The sequence below is a fragment of the Oenanthe melanoleuca genome, chromosome 1 (genome assembly GCF_029582105.1).
Source record: "Oenanthe melanoleuca isolate GR-GAL-2019-014 chromosome 1, OMel1.0, whole genome shotgun sequence".
NCBI lineage: Eukaryota > Metazoa > Chordata > Aves > Passeriformes > Muscicapidae > Oenanthe > Oenanthe melanoleuca.
Genome location: NC_079333.1, coordinates 90,612,901 through 90,634,423, shown reverse-complemented (window position 1 = coordinate 90,634,423; position 21,523 = coordinate 90,612,901). Strand labels below are relative to the sequence as shown.

Sequence of the window (21,523 nt, the reverse complement as noted above, 5' to 3'; positions counted from 1 at the left end):
TAGAATAGGTCATTTAAGATTGTAATGCTTTACTCTTATTCCACCTGCAGTAAAACTGCCTCTAGTTTGACCTGATTTCAGAGAGACCATATGTCTGATACATATATAGGCTTTTCTGGAGTACCAGGATCAAGACTCCATTCCAGAAATGTCTTCCTCATTCTTCTGACAGTTATAGTTAATCTCTTTGTGTTGTGATCTGATTCCAAGCACTTAATTAGTATTATTTTACTATAGAGGAATTTGATTTGTCTTGTCATTAAAGGTGAAAGACAAGGAAGGATATGAAGATGAGATTAAAGTTTCTTTTGCAATTTGGAGTCACATATTTTTGAGAAACATTTGTATTGAGTGCCTTCATTGGCATCTGCTGCTTTATCAATGGTGGCTCCTGCTTCCTGATGGCATAATACCTCTCTGCTTTTTAGCTTCACTCTTAGAGATTGAATTATTGTTTATCTTTCTCCAATAAATTCTTAATCCTTCCTTCTCTGCCAGTGACTTCTCACCTGCTTAAGTATTTCAGAGAAGCGGATGTATCCTCTTCATACTGCAGCTGTGCCTGCAAAGAAAGTCACTGCTTGCCACCCTCCTATATAGCAATTTCTGCCTTTGCTTGTGAAGCTAGTCCAGTGATTGTCTCCTAACCTATTTCAGTCAAAGTGTTTCAGCTTTATCAGTTTAAAGAGTCGTTCTTTGCTAACTTGACACATTTTTGTCTGAGATGAGCTGTGAAGAAATCACATGTGAAGTTGAATTAGCTTCTAGCAATAAGATAGTTATAAGCAGATGACAGAAAGGGTGGGATTTAGTCAATAAATGGTAATGCTTTCATGACTGTAACTGCCAATGAAAGAGAATGCATTTTCACATCTAAATTGAGGACCAGCCTTAAAAATGATTCCATTTATATTCAGTTTTTTTGGCAGAAATTTATATTATCTGTTTTTGTGTACATGTGTATTTGAGCAAGCTATGTGTACAAGGTGGGAGCAGAGTAAAAAATCACCAGGACTCTGCATCCTCTGTACATCCTCTGCAACCTATTGCAAAGATAAATAGAATGGAAGAAAGATTAACAGAACAAAAAAACAACCGTGAAAATACAAAGTTTTCAGTAGGCATAATTTGATATAATTTAAAATTACAGGAGAAAAAGCAAGAGTGTATTACCATATGACATCATACTTTCCTTGCCACTTTTTTTGCATCCAATGCTCCTGGCTATTTCTCCATCTAAACATAAATATTAAGAAGTATGGGATTAATAAAAAATTCGTAGTTTTCTGAGTATGCTGTGAGTATGCTGTTTATCTTTTCTATGTATAAGCATTTTGATAAAAGAGTACTTCCCAGGGGATAGTGCAAAAAAACCAAGTGGGATATAAAAAAAACTTACTGTGGCCTATTACAAGGACAAGTTTTGACCATGCATTTAAATATCTGTCATTTTTTCAAAATGACAGTACCAGTAAAAATTGTCTATACCTATATTCTGATGCTTCTGCTCAAGCTTTAGGGACTAGCATTAAGGGTAGACTAAGAAAAGAGAGGCAGGAATAAGGTACGACAAAGATTAGACTTTTTTGGCTTCAGTGTTAGGCAAATGATTACAGTTAGTGTACAATATTTGGCTCTAATCACAGTTTCTGCTGTTGTTCAGCTACTTGAATACTCTGCTGGGCACCAGCTCCACCATCACCCACAGCCTGACTGCTGCAGACTCCAGCATGTGCCTTGGAGACACTGATTCCTTCAGCAGCCTGGTTCTGCATGGAAATTGCTGCTTCACCTAAGCTGAAGCCTGATTTGAGTGCACAAGAGCACATCCTTACCATGTAGGAAAAGCTTACTGTTAAGTCCTGTCTTAAAGTTCTACTTACCGCATTCCATAAAAAAATAAAAAAACAAACAAAAAAAAAAATGCAACAAAAAAAACCCCTATTAAATAAGTGTCTCCTTTCCCCCCAGCAAAATCATAACCTTCTGACTGAACACATGGATGTATTTTATCTCTATTTATGCTTATAGTGAGAGTGATCCATCTGGTATTTCTCCCCTGATTCACTTGCTCCTCAGTTTACTATATAATGTATTCATGTGGGTGGCTTTTCATATCATCAGACCAAGCCTTCCTGCACATTCTACACATTTTTCTGTCTTATATTTAGGATGCTTTTAAGTTCTGATTTCCTTCCCGCATTTTCTTGAGCCGAAAAAGTCTCTGTTCACGACCAACCATAAACACCACAGAAACACAATAATTTCAATTAACTCAAGCAAGCCTCTCTTGGTGATGATGTGGACAAGCTGAAAGGTGCTGACTGAATGCGATGTGTGCATTGCATTGCGACGGGTTACATCACTAGTCGAAACATGATGTAACCCCACGCAGCATGATGTAAGCGTCGTGATACATTGGAGATTTACAGAAACATCAGCATTCTCTCCTCTCCCTCTGCCCATTTCCAGGAGTGTGCTTCCACTCATGATCTAGCACTTAATAACCAATCCCTCTTGTGAGTCATGAATGTTCATCTATTCTTGTTCTTGTTCTTGTTCTTGTTCTTGTTCTTGTTCTTGTTCTTGTTCTTGTTCTTGTTCTTGTTCTTCTTCTTCTTCTTCTTCTTCTTCTTCTTCTTCTTCTTCTTCTTCTTCTTCTTCTTGTTCTTCTTGTTCTTCTTGTTCTTGTTCTTGTTCTTCTTCTTCTTCTTATTTTTCTACTTCTTCTTCTTGTTCTTGTTCTTGTTCTTGTCCTTGTTCTTGTTCTTCTTGTTCTTGTTCTTGTTCTTGTTCTTGTTCTTGTTCTTGTTCTTGTTCTTGTTCTTGTTCTTGTTCTTGTTCTTGTTCTTGTTCTTGTTCTTGTTCTTGTTCTTCTTCTTCTTCTTCTTCTTCTTCTTCTTCTTCTTCTTCTTCTTGTTCTTCTTCTTCTTCTTCTTCTTCTTAATCTTCTCCTTAGTTATAATCATATTTTCCCTTCTAATTTTGGGCAATGCAGCCTCAGTCCTTAAAAGACGTGTTATTTTAATTCTATGTGCATAGATAGGTACGGTTGCTCTCTGTCAGCTATCATAGATTTCTAGTGAAAATTTAAAAGAAAATTAGTCATGCTGTGTTTAAAAATGTTTCACAGGTCTGAAGGGTACAAATTATTTATTCCAATTGTAAAACTGTGTAGCCAAATCATAGGTTGAAGCACCTTTGATTTGTATTGCCAGTTGCATGTGGGAAGCTGTGCCAGGCTCATGGCTTTTTAAAATATGTTATTTCTATTACAACTTGGTGCATTTTTTTACAACATCACTGCAGTCCTGAATCAGTTCAGCCTGTCTTCTGTCTGGATGTTAGGATGATTTGTCTTGTGACAATGGCTTCCTATTGCCATTGCTGCTTTCAGGACAGACTTTTGTATGTTCCTTTTATTACTGTGTCCATTCTGAAACTAGGTTAGCAGCACATATGCTGCAAAATTTAATTAGCCTTAGAAACTGAGATGCAATTCTTTTATGTACTTGTGTACAAGTAATTGTGTGATTGGCTTTGATGCTTTGAGAAAGTTTATTTTAAGAAAAATATGGACCATGTGTAATTTTCTAAGGGTGAACAGAGGCCTACATTTTATCCCCTAACAAAATTACATTCCTTTTATGATCATAAAGGTGGAACCAAGTATGATCAAATAGCAAACTTTAAAGGTTGAATAAAATCGACAAGAACAAAAACAACCCTTTTGGAAACTTAATTCTAGAATTCTCTGATCCCATGTGAGAACTAGGGACAGTAACTAGTCCTTCTTTGATCCTAATATCAATTTAGCATGTGCTTTTGAACTCACTGCTACCACATCTTAAATAATTATGTTGTTATAAAAGTCTGTTTTCTCCACAACACCATTAAAAACTGAGGTTGAAAGTGTTTTAGGACCACGCAAAATACTTTTATCCTGTTCCTTTCTTTCAAACTGTCAGTCCTCTCATGCATCAGAGTAAGAAATCCTGATGGTGCAAAGGACTTCTGTGTGAACTAAACTTCATTGTGATTTCTTCCCAGAGAGTTTGGTGATCAGTCTAGGCCATGAAACACACAGTTCACCATCTCTGCTCCATAAATTTTATTTTGAACATAAATCAGTCCCATTTATCTCAGTTAAATGCGACATAACTCTGTGGTTTGCCTTTTTTTGAGTTATTGGTGCCAGCTATAAGGTGTAACATGCTTAAATCCTAGTAATGGTACCAAATGCTAATAAATATTTGGCATTTCATTATGTTTTTCTCATTTTTAAAAGCATTTATTGGTTTTGAGTTGTTAAAGATTAATAGCTTTTAAATATATTCAATTCTTTAGAGGAATTCAATACTGTGTTTTCAAAGAAAAGTTGGCTTCATACATGAGATCTATAAAGGAACAATTCAACTGTGTTATAATTCCTGGATTTTTTTTTTTCTGTTCTCTGGATGTAATTGAGGGTTATAACTGAATCTCTTCACATACAAAATCATTTTTGTCTTCCAGAAATATAGAGTACTGATGGAAGACTTTCTACTATAAATGTATCATTCCTGATAAAACCTGCTATACCTGGCTGTTACACGTTAATGTACAAGATTTCTGTATTTTCTGAATAATTTCATTCTGTGCTTTGATATTCTGAGTGTTGCATTTAGCAATATTTTTTAAGGTTCTCATCACTAGGGTAATGCCCAATTCTATTTCTTTGGAAGTTATGGATAATTTGGAATCTAAAAATCATGTATCTGGCTCTAGTGATTGCTACTACTGAGCATGACTATTAGTTTTTAAACATACTACTCTAGAAGTACATCCAGCACTGTGCTGTTTACTTTTTACTCAGAAAGAAAAAAAAAGAGAAAGAAGTACACCTTGTTTGAAATTGTCCCAAAGTGGGGCAGGTATTGTTTATCCCCACAGACTGCAGAGTGAATGGCTCATATTTCACAGGCATTTAGATGTTTTTGCAACTTAAATTAAAAAGTGTAACTCCTTAAGTTTAAGAAACAGCTCCCTCATTTCCCTAGCTTTAGAAACTGCCTTTGAAGATATTAATATTCTTTCTAGCCTTGGCTCATGTAGTTTCTATGCCTGGCAAATTGTACAATATGATAATTCATCCTCTTTCTATGTCATTAACATAATATTAAACAACATCTTCTTAATATACAGAATATTTCACAAGACCATTGATCTTTTGCTAGATTGAAAATTGACTCTGGTTACAATATAACATATCCTGTGTTGCTTTTTTAAAATCCATGACATTACTTCACCTCTTTCTCTATGAATAATTACGTTCTCAATATTCATGGAAGAAGGTTTATGAGAGGTTCTTTTTTGAAAACACAAATAAATTTTATCAACATTTTTTAAATCAAGATTTCTAGCAGATCAAAGAGTGATGCTTTTTTTTTTTTTTTTTTTTAAGAGAGCTGTGACTTATTTTTTATGTGTGTATCTAAATGCTCTATGATGCTTCTAATGTCTGTTTTCCTGAAGCTACAGTAACTTTTTTCCTTGATTTTAATATATATATATATAAAAATGTTACATGTTCCTACTAATCTCTTGTAATAATTTATTTTAATTAGACACTGAAGCATTTCACTGTCAAATCAATAATTTTATTCTCTTTTTGGAATAACATACTGGTTTATAATTAATGTACCTAAGGATATAGGTGCTAGTAATTATTCTTCTGACAATTCAGTTTATCAAAATATGTCTTGTTTAACTCTCTTTATACATCTTTAATTCCTGTTTGCTCTAAGAGAAATGCATATTGTCTGTTGCTTTTTGTAAAACTAGGTACCTAGAGAAGAAAAAGGGGTATAACAAGGTGATATTAACAAAAATTGCCAGAGAAACTGAAATATCATTCAATTATTACTGAATGCTAAAAGATGGAGAATAACTGAAGAGAGACCCCAGCTAGCTTACTCACATGCTCACTCATTCCTCCCCCAGTGGGATGGAGGATCGTATCAAAAGGGTAAAAGTGAGAAAATTTATGGATTGAGATAAAGACAGGTTAATAGATAAAGCAAAAGCTGTGCACACAGGCAAAGCAAAACAAGGGATTCATTCACTGCCTCCCATGTGCATGCAGTTGTTCAGCCATCTCCAGGAAAGCCAGGATCTCTCACGTGTATCAGTGACTTTGGAAGACACTGAACATCCCCCTGCCTTCCTCCTTCATGCCCTGCTTCATATGCTGAGCATGAAGCCATATAGTGTGGGACATCCCTTGGGTCAGTCAGAGGCTCCTGTCCCTGGCAGTGTCCCCTCCCAGCTCCTTGTGCATCCCCAGCCCTCACACTGGTGGAGTTGGGTGGGGAAAGAGGCAGAAAAGATCTTGACTCTGTGCAATCTCTGCTCAGCAATAGCTCAAACATCCCAGTATTTCCAGCACTGTTTCCAGCACAAACCCAAAACATTACCCATGCAAGCTACTGGAAAGAAAATTACCTCTACCCCAACCAAAACAAGCAGAGGTAGGAAAGTATGTATTGTGAGTAACTAAGCATGATTCTAGGGTAAAGTTAATGGACAAATTAAAACATAATAACACAAAAAAATGAGGTAAAAAGAAAAGAATAAAATTATTGTAAGGAAAAGATAAGACCATTACTTTAGAAAGCTTAACCACTATGATGAAAAAGAATGGTGTCACAGGATGCAAAACATGTGAAGCAAAGAAGGAAGAGTTGGAAGAAAATAATTTGTCAGATGATGTTGGTTTCTTGGTGTGAAAATCTGAGAGCTACTCTTGAGAGAGGGAACATTATCAATTACTTTAATGATCTTGTTTGTACCGTAATGCTGATATTAATGAATTTGAAATCTATTTTCAAAGGCAAGAGTCTGAATCACAAATTAAGGGTTGTTACCAGAATTGCTGCTTTGTACAAAAATCTGTAATAAGCTTCCAAGGGAAATTTATGTAGAGACCTGTGAAATGAGATACTAAAATGAAATATAGTAAAGTCAATATAGGACAGAAAAGGGCAGTGCACTTTGATCATGAGGAAAATTTTATCACCAGAGTTAAAATATGGATGACAGCAGGAGTTTATTTTGAAATGTTAAAATGTAGAATGGTGTTTGTTGAACTCTATATGATATTTTGTAGAATGTCCTCTCCTAGATTTGTTGCAAGAATTATTAAACACGTTCCAAACCTAATGTGTCAGAGATTTTACAAAGCATGCAAAATAAAACCAAAATAAGCCCCTGGAAATGGTGAACATGCTTGGTTTTGTACAGCCAAGATTTTGATTGGCTTTCTGGGCTACAAGCCCACATCTTATGTCCAATTTTTTCATCCACCAATATTCCAAAATCCTTCTATTCAGGGCTGCTCTCAATCCATTTATCTACTGATGCTGGAATGTCCAGACTAAGTGCAGGACCTTGCACTTGGCCTTGTTGAATTTCATGAGGATCACACTGGCCAAGTGTTCAAGCCTGCCAAGGTCCCTCTGGCTGGCATCTCTTCTCTTCCATGTGTCAAGGGTACCACACAGCTTGTGCTGTCCACAAATTTGATGATGGTGTGCTCAATCACACTGTGTCATTGATAAAGATATCAAATAGTATTGGTCCTAATACAGACCCTTGAGAAACACGACTGTTACTGGTTTCCACTTGAACATTGAGCTGTTGACCATTTTTATTAGCAGCCACAGGGTCAATTTCTAATTCATCCAAATCCAAATCCAAATCCACATCTGCCATCAAATGTTTATCTCCCCAATTTATCAGCAAGATTGTTGTAAGGAAAACACCTTTCAGAAGCAGAGATAGATAACATCTGTAGCTTTTCCTTTATCCCATAATAATCATGGAAGGCCACTGGGTTAGTCAGGCCTAATGTACTGATGATTTTCTTTTCACTTTCTATGGCCAATTTAATCAGAGTTTACTGGTAAGAAATATGAAATTACCCACAGTGGTGCCTGAAAAGTAAAATACAGTACAAAGCACATTCTCAGATATTTCCTTTGTTGCTAAAAGATCCAGGCATGAAAGCCTAAAAAGAGTGTGAGGACTTGGCAAATGTCACACGGACACACACGTACAGCCACATACACATACAGTGGGACTAATGGAATTTGCCTTTTGGCAGCTGTTCAGCTGAGGAACAGCTACTACAAAAACCACCTTTCACCTGGTGCTTTTGTTCCTTTCAAATTATGCCTCAGGAGAAAAACAGTTGGCAGAAACTGAGTGTTCTTTAGAGGGGAGGGGAGGGGAGAGTTTAAAGGCACAGGGTAAGTTCATCTGCTACACCACGTAGTTTTTGTCAGGAGACTTTGAGCTTGGACAGGAGGTTTGGTTGGTGCCAGGAGGAAACCCTGACAGATTTGATCACAATCTGTTTTTTTCTGTGTTATTACATCTGATACCTTCTTCTTGTTGCCATTAGTGGTAGGAAAGTTGGCTGTGGTGCCAGTATTTCTGGTTTGTTCGTGTAAGTGTGTTTCAGTCTTGGCATGACTGACAGAGTAACAACAGCATACAGGCAGGTATAATTTGAACGGATGTTGTGCCAATTTTACCTTCAGACAACCTCGCTAAATCCCTTTGTCAGTGACCTTCAGCAGACTCCTGCTCTGTGGCTTATTTTCCTGAGCAAAACCGCCAATTATAGTTAATTTCCTCAAATAGATGGTAGGTGTTTTAAATTGTAAATTGCACTGATTGAGAAAAGGAAACATTCAGCTCTCTTCTACAGCTGAATACAAATGCAGAACTAATGTGTTTTTTTCTGTAGGACTTGAAGGTGCATATGACAACAAATAACATCAGCACATCTACAATAATATTGCTTAACTAAGTCAAAAGAAAAACTTGACCTGTTCCTTTTCACAAGAACTACTTATATTTAGTCAAACATGACTGGAATTCAATTTCTCAGAAGTAGTTGCATACATAAGCTGTATCATTTCACATCTAATTCCATGTAGTTCATATATAATTCCTATGAAATGCAAAATTTAACTTGCCTTTCTTCAGATGGAATAGTAAATCACATAATACAATATTGATATTATATAATTCTATTATTTTGTATTGTATCAAATGGCACATGCCATGTAGCATTTACATCAAAAAGGGCTTTTTATTACTTGCTTCTAATTTCCTACTTCTGTCAGATAATTATAATTGACAAGCCTCTGTTATTCATTTCTAAATTTTGAGTAAAGCATGGGCCAACACTGAAAGTAAAAAATGTGAATTATGCTTGGAACATTGCAAAATGGAAAGTCAAAATGAGATACAAGTCTCATCCAGTTTGTTCAATAGACAAAAGATTTCTCCACCAGTACAGATATATAATCCACAAATTATTCAAAACTAACTGATATTTTCAAATAATGGAGTTTAGACAGATCAGATACTAGTGAGCTCAGTGCTGTGCTGCTGAGTTTTGAGTTTAAATCATTATTCTGACCACCAGTTCTGAGGCTAGCTTAATATAATCAATAATTATATAGCATGTATAAAAGAAAATGGTCTGTGTTCCACTTTAATGTTGTAGATAAAATATCACAGCTTCGTGATATGCCCAAAACTAATGCTTGGAAGCAGTTAAACTGTAGATAATACAGAATGTTGCTGGTTTTGTCAGTGCTTTCCCCTTCCTCATTTCTCTTCCCTAATATTTTTCTGTGAAAACAAAAAAATCTTACCAAGTTGATGACAAAAAAGGTATTACCAGTTGTTTGGGATAAGGACACTAATTTTTGTTTTGAAAAGTCATATAAATTTCCAGTAATGAGTAATAATGAATAAAATATTTACATGAACTTTATATTCAAGGTTCTATCTTATTTCCTACATATCTGTTATTCAATTCTAGGGAAAATCTTTTATGTACCGATATTATTTTGGGAATTATTAGAATAATTAAATATTCATATTCCACATTGTAAAGCTTTTCATCATATACAGCTTAGCTCTAATTTTCCCATAAACAGCTATAGTATGTACTATTCCATCTTTTAAACTTACACTCTTTTTATTAGCAACTTATTTATTTGATAGTCTAATTGTTTAGTTGGTTTGGTATAATTAATTCCAGTAAGATTTAATACATTGTTTTGTGTAGATGAAGATGTCATTAAAATGTAGTAGAGAAAAAAACCTGAAAACGTGGCTATATGCTAAACCTAAACCAAACCAACCAGCCAAACAAAATAACCCCAAAACCCAGAAAAGTTTTTTTTTTCCATTGAATGTCTCATATGGACCTTCTATTTACCTGTAACTAAGACTCCCAAGATTTCCATATAAAAACTAAAGGGTCAAAGATCCAGTAAACATCAAAATATGGTGCCAAACTATTGTGTATCACAATAGAATAAAATTATTGTTTTACAGGATCCACTGACATAACAAACACAATTACTTCCTGAATTCTCTAAAGGCAACCACAAATTGAACTAGTCTTCAAAATGAAGAATTAAATAGCTGCATCAAATAATTAGATGTATTCTTAAGAGCTGATTATTCAGTTCACAGCTTCCAGGGGTGCCTACAAATGTCCAAAGGAAGAAATTGCACAAACAACTTCACCAGTACTTAAATGCAGAGCTTGTGCTTGCTGAGTTCAGTTGTCTGCCCAGAGGGTTCATTTAAATTTTTTTTAAATGGCACATAGGTACTTACTTCTCTTAAGTGTATTTGAAAGATTCACCCTTTAGTTATAGGTAGTATAGGGACTTCTAGATCCTACCTGTATATGGCCATGCTCCTCTGGATTTTTGTGCACCAGCAGAGCATGGGAAATTGAGAGCTCCTTGACTTAGGGCAGGCATTAATCAGTAATAACTAAAACATCAGTGTGTTATCAACATAATTCTCATACTAAATTCAAAATACCATGCTGTACAAGTTGCTATGAAGAAAATTAATTCTAAACCAGCTGAAACTAGGACACAGCGTTACTACATTCACACTTTCACAAGTGCATCACTTCAGCAGAGAAATGTCAGCTTTTTGAGGTCACTCCTATGATTTCAAACTGACAGTGTTTCAGCTGATGCTCGCACAGAAAAATGCTTCTTTCTGAATTAATTAAACTATATGATAGTTTTATGGTTTTAATTAGTCTTTCATTATTGAATCAGCAAGTATTGCAGGCTTAATCCAGTTTTCCATCAAATAAAGCAGTTTCAGTTACACTGGAAGTGCAAGAAACACTCCTCCTATTTGTTGGAGGTCACTGAAAGGATAGGCTTTACAATGCCCTCTTTCTTTGGAGCCATTATGGATTGTTTTGTCAAAGCAATGTACTCTATTTAGAAGGCAGTAAGTTCTAGTTATGGTGTAACTTGTATGACAAAAACCCTTATAAAAACTATTAGTGAATTTTTGTGGCTACCTCATTTCTATTTTAGTTACGACTCCTCTAAAATAATAATAATTTTATTAATACAAAGATGAATGAAAACAATATGTTATATGTTAATTCAGTGGCTTTAAAAATTCTTATTATTGGCAATTTTTATTCAAAGCAAGTTTAGGAGATAAAAAGTACGCCAAAATGAATTACCAGGTGTTGAAATAAAAATTTATTCTTTTTATAAATTATTTTCCAGGATGAATAAATACAATCCAAGTAAATGCAAATATTTTCAGAAAAAGAAATAACATTTAGGTGTGTTTCTTTCAGTAAGCATAATATGTATACAGTATAAGTGTCTGTGTTTATCTTCATCATAGGCCTATTTTTAACAATCTTCTCAAAATACATTTACTTTCCAAAAATAAACTATATAGGAAAATTTTGAAATATAGTGAAAACTGACAAAATGGAAAGAAACCTGATTTTTCCGAGTTGCATAACTTGAAGTTTTTCCTTTCATAACATACATGGAATAAGATCTATATCAGTTATTTGTTTAACAGAGAATAGTATAATCAGCAGGTAGACCAGCCAAAACTTCATGTAACAACATCTCTCCTGAGTATTAACTGTTGCTGCTATTTTTGTAAGCTCTTTTTGATCCTAACTAGTGATCAAAATAGATATTATCTATAGAGATAGTCTAAAGATTTTCTCTACCTCAGAATCTGTTGGATATTATAATTTCTTCATTGCGTTGAATCCATATCAGCATAGTGGTGTGAAAACTTTATAAGGAAAGGAACTCACTTATAAAGATCTAATAAATTTTATTAAATCATAGTGAGTAATTGTGTTCAAAACATCCCTACTTCTGAAAAGTGATTGTAGTTTTTTGTCGAATTATGTGGGACCCTAAAGTCACCCTGTGTGACAATTCATAAAGTTCATTGCCTTGTATTAACTTATTGAAAAATTAAACCTCATTTGAAGCATGAAAAAATTAATGATGGACTGATTTAATGCACCTACTATTGCCCAGGAAAGCATCTTGTGGGAAGCACATAATTAAGAGCATGGACTAGTCATTATTTCTCTCTTTATTTGGTAAGATCAGTATTCAGCATACCACCATTTCTACAATATCATCTCACTGTCCTTATTCATGGAACAGTTAAAGCTCAGAAAGATGCAAGCAATTTTTTTTTTTTTCTGAAAAGAAAAGGTTTGTGTAATCAGGTGACTGAAACCTGCAGGCAGTGTAGAGTGCAGAACTGGGGTAATATAACAATCCCATATATTTAATGCAACCTCTTTTTCAACCTTAGAATTTTTCTTTTTCAATAGCTTTTTTTATTGGTTCTCTGAAACTCTTTGAAAAAGCTTCTGAAATAGCATTTTCTTTTTTATTTAATCCTCGTTAATGCATGGAACACAAAACTGTAGGGATTTCAGCTGATCTTCTTTACAGTCCATCCAGCTATGGATATCACACAAAATTGTCTTTTAATTCTCTTTTCTTGAAAAGGAACATTTCCTGGATAGACAACAACATCTATGTGTTTTCTCTGGAATCCAAATAATTTTTGTGTGTGTTGCAGCTGGAGTGAGTAGGAACATGAATTCAATTATGTTGCATACTCCTTAGTTAAATGTTTCTGCTTTACTGAGCTAGCACTTGTAAACCAAATGGTTTTGTTTACTTGTTATTAATGGCATTAGAATAATGGCTACTTTAATCATGTGTCTTCTGCTATTCAGTGATAATATGGGAATTAAACAAAACTAAACACATTTAATTCAGGTAACTTTAAGCAAATTTCGGAGCTTTCATTGAGTTTCACATTGAAAACTACCTGGAACAGCAGGAATCTAAGTCTTTATATTATTAAGGAAAGAATTAGAAGGTGTCTAATTTATGGCTGAGGACTTCGTTGAAGTCATTAAATATGGCTGATTGCTGGAGTTATGCACATTGTTGATGTATTATAGCTTAATTTTAATATGATTATGGGGAGGAAGTGCCAGAAAATAAAACTGGTTTCTTTCTGGAAGCTGATTACCTGTATAGAACTTTCTCATGTGCATTTATGTGTACATATTTGCTTATATGTGTACACCCATACTCAATTACACACACATGTTGCCATTATTCAGTTAAGAAAAATAGTTGTTTGAATCTAGGCAATGTGAATTTATTTTTCTTTCTTTGGTTAAATGAACAGACTTCCAAACAGCAAGTGTATAGATATATTGCCTGCCTTTGTGATCTTTCCTAGCATAGGGGATCCACAGTCAATTTCTACATCACTTTAACAAGCTGAAATTCTAAAAAATAGCTTTCCTCACTCTATTTGAAGTGTCAAATGCCTCATTTAATCTTTTTTCAGCTGCCAAGTTAGAACTTATTTTTTACAACTATAAAGGGGAGCCTTGGCCATAGGGATGAGCAAGGTACATTGTTGTGATAGCCAAACTATCACACTGATGGACCCTTTTTTTTGGACATGAAATGACTCAAGTCTTGCACACTAGATGAGACTCAAGGTGGAGTTATTCCACCAATCTTAGGAGAAGTGCTGAAAGAAAATTTTGCTTTTCGAATGTGCTCTTGAAACTGTAATGAACTGTTGACTTGACCTGATTGTAAAATTATAGTATTTTTCATGAGATGGGAAAACAAGAGCTTTAGAGTTGTAATAAAATGGCTGCATAAATAAGACATATCACTGAGAGAGTGACGTTAAATCCTGTATTAATCTGGTTTGAGCTGGAAATTTCCAGAAGGTTAAGCATGTGCTATGTGAAGCAGGGAGGTCATACAACTAATAATGTTCTATGTGATTTTTGAAAACTGAGCCCTTTTCCAAATTTAAATGGGGTCAAAAGGTATACTGTGTGACAGATGGAGCAATTGCATACAAAATGCAAAGAAATGGCATCAGCTTAAGCAGTTGTGGATGATTTTTTCTGCCATTAGAGGCTTCAGAGTGAATACCTAATATGCGAGCCTGGTAAACTGCATGCATGGGACCTGCCTATATTACATATTTGTGACTTATATTATCTGAATGGAGGAAGATGTAACATAAATTGTCAATACAACTGGGACAACTTGCAAAACCAGAAAATCTGTTTCTGAATGAGATTTTTATTCATTATGCAAAAGAAATGTGAGCCAAAGTATATGCTTACAGCAGGGTGACTTCATTTGTGGTAGATTTCTGCATGGCATTGAGAACAAATCTGGAAGTACAAGATGACTTTACATCCATAGATAAATGAAATCAACTAATTTTTAATACTTTATTAACACATTGATCAGTCTTTCAAAATGAAAACCTTTTAGAGATGTGTGCTGACTTAATGTTTACAACTGCATTGCTTGCAATCCTTCTAAGAGAGGAAAAAACACAGCCCACATGAAACCCTTCTTCGTTATGACCATATTGGCTGGAGTTATTTTCAAAACAGCTTATATATGTACAAATATATGAAAAAGAAGCAGTTTCTGGCAGACAAAAATCCTTCCCAAAAGGGGTTTGAGAAGGTTCAGTAATACATTACACCATTCTCTTTTCACTCAGGACAAATGGAAAGAGGTCACCCAGCCTTTCATATATTCATTACAAAGTAACATATTTTTCTAGTAATTGTCATTAACAGTAAGATATTTTTCTAAACCATGAACCTTTATACAACTTCAGTAGAGCTATGTTCTCTACAGCATATTTAAGAAAAGTAATTAAATAGTTCCTACCCTTGACAATTTGGAAAAAGAAATCTCATCCTATTTGCGTTTGGAAACATTTTTCTCTGTTACTTTTCAGTTATTTTCTCAGTTACTTTTCATGGAAAGTGAAAAGCAAACTTCAAAAACCAGGAACTCTGGTCAAACACCAGGTTAGTCAATAGAGATACTCGGAATTCAGTCTTTAATGCACTAGATCGTTACTACTACCGCTGGACAACAGCAACCCCAGGTTGCTGTTGAAATTTACCATTTGTGTTTCATGTGAGATGAATAAGTAAAGAGTTCTTAGAGTGCAGATAGGCCAAATCCTATAATACAGTGATAATATTTACTTGATGTATGGGAATTGAAGGTTAAAATTTCTGCTCCTGTGATTTGGGATAAGGAGAACATGAGATATGGGGAAAAAATTGGCCCAGACCTGAGCACTCACAAAAGAAGCTCCAAAGCAGAGGGAAATGTTGATCTCTGGGACAACCAGCTGCTGCAGGCAAGCAATTTTTCTGAGCAATGGGAGTTTTTGAGTCATAATTCCATTCAGTCTCCTAGATTAATGCAACCTTAAACTAACCTTAGAGGCATAGAAACTTTTTTTATGTTATGACAAGGACTACTTTTTTTTTTTTTTTTTTTTTTTTTTTTTAATTTTAAGGACAAATGAATTAACATTTTTCATAAAAAAAACACAACATGGTTAAAAAATTCCAATTTTTGCTCTCTGCGTAAAATAGTATATTTCTGGAAGCTTATATTTTTGAAAGATTCATATAATTTTTCTAGGTGATGCTCCTGAGTATTTTAGGTGATTTGGGAGCTACTGAAATAATTCCAACAATAATGTCTGTTCTCCTCAGACTGTTTCACACTAACAGTATTACCCACATGGCTTGTACCAGCAATAGTGTGGCCAGCAGGACCAGGGCAGCAATGGTCCCCCTTGGCACTGGTGAGGCTGCACCTCGAATTCTGTGCTCATTTTTGGGTTTCTCACTGCAAGGAGAACACTGAGGCACTGGAGTGCTCTGGTATTGAGGGACAGCAGAGGTGGTGAAGCATCTGGTCACATGTTTGAGGAGCAGCTGAGGGAGCTGGGGTTGTTTAACTTGAAGAATAAGAAGCTCGGGGGACATTTATCCCTCTCTACAACTACCTGAAAGGAGTTTGGTGGGGGTTGGTCTCTTTTTCCAAGTAACAAGATGTAGGGTGAGAGGAAATGCCCTCAAGTTTCACCAGCAGGGGTTTAAATTGGATATTGGGAAAAACTTCTTAATGGAAAGGATGGTCAAGCATTAGAACACTCTGTCCAGGGAAGTTGTTGAGTCACCATCCTTGGAGGTGATGTGGCACTTAGGGCCAGAGTTGGACTTGATCTTTTTCAGCCTTAACAATTACATGATTTTATGACTGGTATGCATAGTATGAAAAAAATCCGATGTGATAGGAATACAGAAACCTGGTTTGAGAATTCATTGATGTAATCCATCTTACCAGATATCAAAATGAATATAAAACCCTCTCAAACCCAAGAACTTAATTACAAAAGTGCATTCCGGTTGCCAAAAGGCAAATGATTATTTTACAACATGAAAGAAAAACAGCATTCCCACACACATTGTGAATAAATACATAATAAGTTATAGAAATTTCTTCTGAAAATTGATTACAACATGATATTTTACATCTTTGAAGGACTAGAAAAGGAATAATGGATATTTCAAGTATCACAGATTACCTTATGTCACATACTTTGTTAGGTGATACATCTAACAGCATGATGCAGACACATTTTCTAAATTCTCGTAACACTTGTGTTGCTTTTTTCAGAAGTACACTGAGCCAGAGTCCCATTGGGAAGCACATTAAAAAGAAAATCCTTACAACATGTTAGTCATATATATATTGTGAGATAGTACCCAAATTAAAATGTTTTGGGACACAACTACTTCTTTCACTCAAAAATGCTTGAAATAGGCATTACAGTCCTAATAATTGTACACACAGTTTTTGTCTACAGGTACTACATATATGGGGTCACACTGATTTTGAGCTTTTTTAGTTCTAGGAATACAAATTTGTGGTAGTTGATTTTATATTTTCCATATGATGATCATATTTTGTATTAAACAATTAAAAGACTACCTCCCTGGGGACACTAGTATTGAAATTTGTTATTTGCATTCCAACCTGTGTCTATACGTATTCATTGCTGATAAATAATATTTTTCATAAATATTTTACATGAATCAAAAATAGTTTAAGGGCAAGGTTGAGTATTTAGTTTATTTAAATACAAAATTAACTTTATTTATTTATGTATCACCTGAGAAAGTATCCAACCTTCATTGGGCTATAAGTAATTTGGGACAATATTGAATAAAACGACAAAACACGGATGATGACTGAGATTATGTGTATCTATTACTTCTGAAAGAAAGTAGAGATTAGAAAACATCTATATTTTATTCACAGAGATATTTTACTTAGTTAATTATGTGCTGGATATATATAATAAATCCACTGGTGTACTACATAAAAATATCTTTTGTACAACAGCGTTGAAGATGGATACTTTATGTAGAGATAGAGTATCAGTTGCTGCTTTTCACGTTTTTGCTCACTAATCATCATCACTGCATACATAGTGGTAGAGCCTTCAAAAAAATGCCTATAGAAAAGGTGTATCCAGAACACAAATAAAATAGTACACTGATTCCAAAACATATATATTTAAAATTCTTAAATACTTTAGTAATAATAAGGATATTCTGTCTTACAATCATGGACTAAGGTTTAATTGAAACCTTGGATTTTGAGGGATATAAATATAGTTAAAAAGCAAAATTTAAATAGGAAAATAAAAGGAGTAAATAATATTTATTTAAATACAATGTGACAATTTAGATTTCATACATAAACAAGTTAAAGTGTACTGTTCTTTTTCAACATGTCTTGAAAAGGCACTTCAAAATAAAGAAAATTCAAGAAAATAATTATTAGAGAGCTTAAACTATTTTATTTCTTTAGTAGCTACATTAATTTCTAAGCTAAATTATAAACTGGGTTTCCTATTTGTGTTTCACTCCTTATCAAGTAATTTACATTACAGAGGGTTAGTTGCTACAGGAGAAAGCACAATATGCCAGGAGCAAGAATGGCTTGGTGTATTTTTATTGTTTTAGTCAGAAAACAGAAGTATTGGCCAAGGATGGGCATGGTGAAAACTATGTTTATTTCCTCTTGCTCCCATAAGAACAGGCATGACCTGTATGAACATAAATGTTTACATGTGTGTGTGTCTGTGTGCCTGTGTGCATGTGTGCTCCTCAAAAGTATTTTAAGAAAGCATATTGAATACAAATTAAAATGTATTAATTACTAAGTCTTCTAATAAAGAAATGTGAGTTCTTTGTCATGGTAAGTAAATGTTTTCAGTCAATTTCTAGGTTTTTCTAAAGAGCATGAAATATGGTATATTTTGAGCCAAGGCTGGTTTGGGACCAATTTCATGTCTGAGATCGACTCAACTCTGTTTCACTTCTATTTACAGTCTTGTTTTAAATATATTTTTACTCATATGGGAAGCAAGATTAAATTCTAAGGAGGTTTTTATGGTTTGCCTTGGTCCAGTCAAGTTGTGTAAAACTCAAATGATCATTTTATTTGCATTAGTTTTATCCAAAATTCAGGTTGCGGCTATTTCTTAATAAATTCTACTGAGGATGAATAAAATGTTAAGTCATTGAAGAAAGGAACCGAAAGCATTATTTCTTCACTGTTACAGAATAGAATAAAAAAAATTGCATTTCTTATGTAAAAACATAATTTGGTGATTTTTAGCATACTTTTTTTGGTTTATATTATTCTTTTTTAATAGCACATTAATTTCTTTTTTTTGCAGAAATCACTTTTAACTAAAGTACTGCATTGTCACAGAATATGATACTTTTTTTCAAGTATTTTCAATTTGTTCTTCTTGACATTTTATGTTTATGTGCAGTTTGCATCTTTTTTTGTTTTTCAATTTCAAATGTAACAGATTTTGGCATTTTTGTTACATTTTTTTGTACTAGTGGTTTTTTATTTTTGAGAACCTGCTGGTTTTGAATTCTCTTTTTTCCCTTTATTCTCCTCCTCAATATGATCCCAGGAGCCAACACAAAGAAAAGCGCAGATGATATAACCAGTAATGATCGTGGTGAAGATGAAGGTATTTTTTGTTTTTTCAAAGCCTGACCCTGATGCATGAACATAAACTTTTCAATTTTTGTTATAATAAGAATGATTATTGTTATTATTATTGCTGTTATTTCAACATGATTTTTAGTCCTTTATTTGTAGAAGCTCACATCAGTGTGCTTCTTTATTTTCTTCTTTAGAATTTACTTTGATTGTTTTTCTTTTTAAAATCTAAATTAGCATTTAGATGACTGCAGTTCCTCCGTGACACAGGTGTAAAGTTTATTCCTAAATATATGTGAAGTGAGTAACATAAATGTTATTTGGAACCACATATTTTTTCCCCTCTATTCTTTCTTAGGTTGAGAAAATGGAATTTAAAGACATGCATGTGCTCCTTTCCCTCCTACACATTTTGTATATTCACTTGTTTGAAATTCATGAAAAAACTCACATATATCCTTCCTTTCACTTCCACTGTTTCCCCAGTGCACATGCTGTACATTGAAGCAGTTGAATTGTGCTTTGTCTTTGCTATTTTTATTTACTTATTTATTTTTTTCTCACAGGATGTGGTTTATTTCAGGACACAAAAATAAAGGAAGCCGTTGATGTTGCTTTATTGTTTTTTCCTGTAATCAACTAGCCTCTGAGACACATTCATTCTGACTCTGACCACATTCCCACTGAAATCAGTAACAATCATTTTCATTGACTTCTTTCAAAGTTAGATTGGGTTTCCTGAAAGGAAATGCTAAAAGTTCACAGTGAAGTGCCCCAAAAAAGTTTTACATGGAAACACGTTTTTTTTTTTTTCCTTGCCTTGACACAACAAATCTATTTAGGATGCACCAAATAGAAAGAAGTCATGAAATCTTTGTCTATTCTCACCTTTCCTTTTCATTAAAGTTAGATTGTCAGTTTAATGCATTTACCAAATTAAGGGGAAAAAATCAAATTAAATGAGAAGATAAAAACTCTGGGTAGTTTATTGGTCTGGCTGCGAAGCACCGTGTTTATTAATCTTATGCTTGACCAATCCAAAGTGTTATTCCATGTCTTTTTCCTGTTTTCTCCCATCTGACAAAATTTCAAATTACTTTGAAGCACATCCTCTCTATTTCCCTTAGAATCATAGACAGTGCAGTGTGGATCCTATCACCTCTTTTCCTGGCAGTTCAGGCCTCTTGTAGCTATGCTGTCTATATATAAAATACCTTAATATAAACCTCAGGTCTTTAAATCACGCTGGTTGCCCTCTACTCCACCACCTTCACTACTGAATTACACTTTATCCTGCAACACAGAAATACTGTGCCGAGTACTCTAAAATTACTTTGTTGTTTTCTGATCATCACCTTCCTATTTCTATGCAAGATATGATTTTTTCAAATGATGGTATTATAATTTCTATGCAAAATTCTGAAGTTAAAGGACAAATAACAAGCAAAAACAAAATTACTTTTAAAATAAAGATAAATACTAGATTATGAACACATTATTATTCAGCCTTTTTTAAAATTTATGAAATGTTAGGATTTCATTATTAACAAGTGTATCCACTTTAGATCTAAGCATATAATGCATCAAGCTAATTTCCTTTATTTTGAAGATAATCATTGAAGGGGAAGAGGAAACCTTCTGTTGACTTTGTCAGTGAAATATTCAACCCTGAGGTAGAAATAGGTAATAAGAAAAGATTAAATACAGAAATTGTGCCATGAGAGAAGGGAAAGGTAATTCAGCAACACAAATAATTCTGTTAAATAATTGCTGCTTTCAGGTTTTTTGAGGGCTTAGCTGTGCCTTCACAGAGAAACCCTTTTATGTACTTTGCTGAAAATGCTGACAATAAAAAAAAATCCACTAGAATGCACCTCATTTCTTTAAAGTATCTGTGTAATTGCTGTACTACTCTTATAGTTACAACAATTAAAAAGATCTTATCACAAAAACTTTTGTTCTGCTGCACAAGTACAACATTTTAAATACAACATGTAAGGATGTATCTTTTAGTGGAAAGGAGGCAGAATCAATGACAAACCTTAAGCTCTGACAAGTAGACAGGTGTACATTGCAGTCTGGACATTCCTAAACTCAGCTGGAAATTTCTGATATTTAAGGTAGCATATACACATGAGTAAAGAAATAAGACATAGGAATATGACAGTCAAAATTTACCTTTGAGTACGCTCTAATTAGTTCCACATATATAAAACAATGAC

The 21,523-nt window shown here is 34.2% G+C and overlaps 1 protein-coding gene across 3 annotated transcripts in view; it reads left to right on the top strand.

Annotated features, from left to right (window-relative positions):
* NLGN4X (neuroligin 4 X-linked) overlaps positions 1–21,523 on the top strand; it is a 160,515-nt gene that overhangs the window by 73,161 nt on the left and 65,831 nt on the right. The window contains exon 4 of one of the 3 annotated variants that reach the window (XM_056501049.1): positions 19,270–19,329. The exons of the other annotated variants lie outside the window; for them this stretch is intronic. Coding sequence (XP_056357024.1) covers positions 19,270–19,329 — 60 coding nt within the window. The remainder of the gene's footprint in view (positions 1–19,269; positions 19,330–21,523) is intronic. 3 annotated transcript variants of the gene reach the window in all.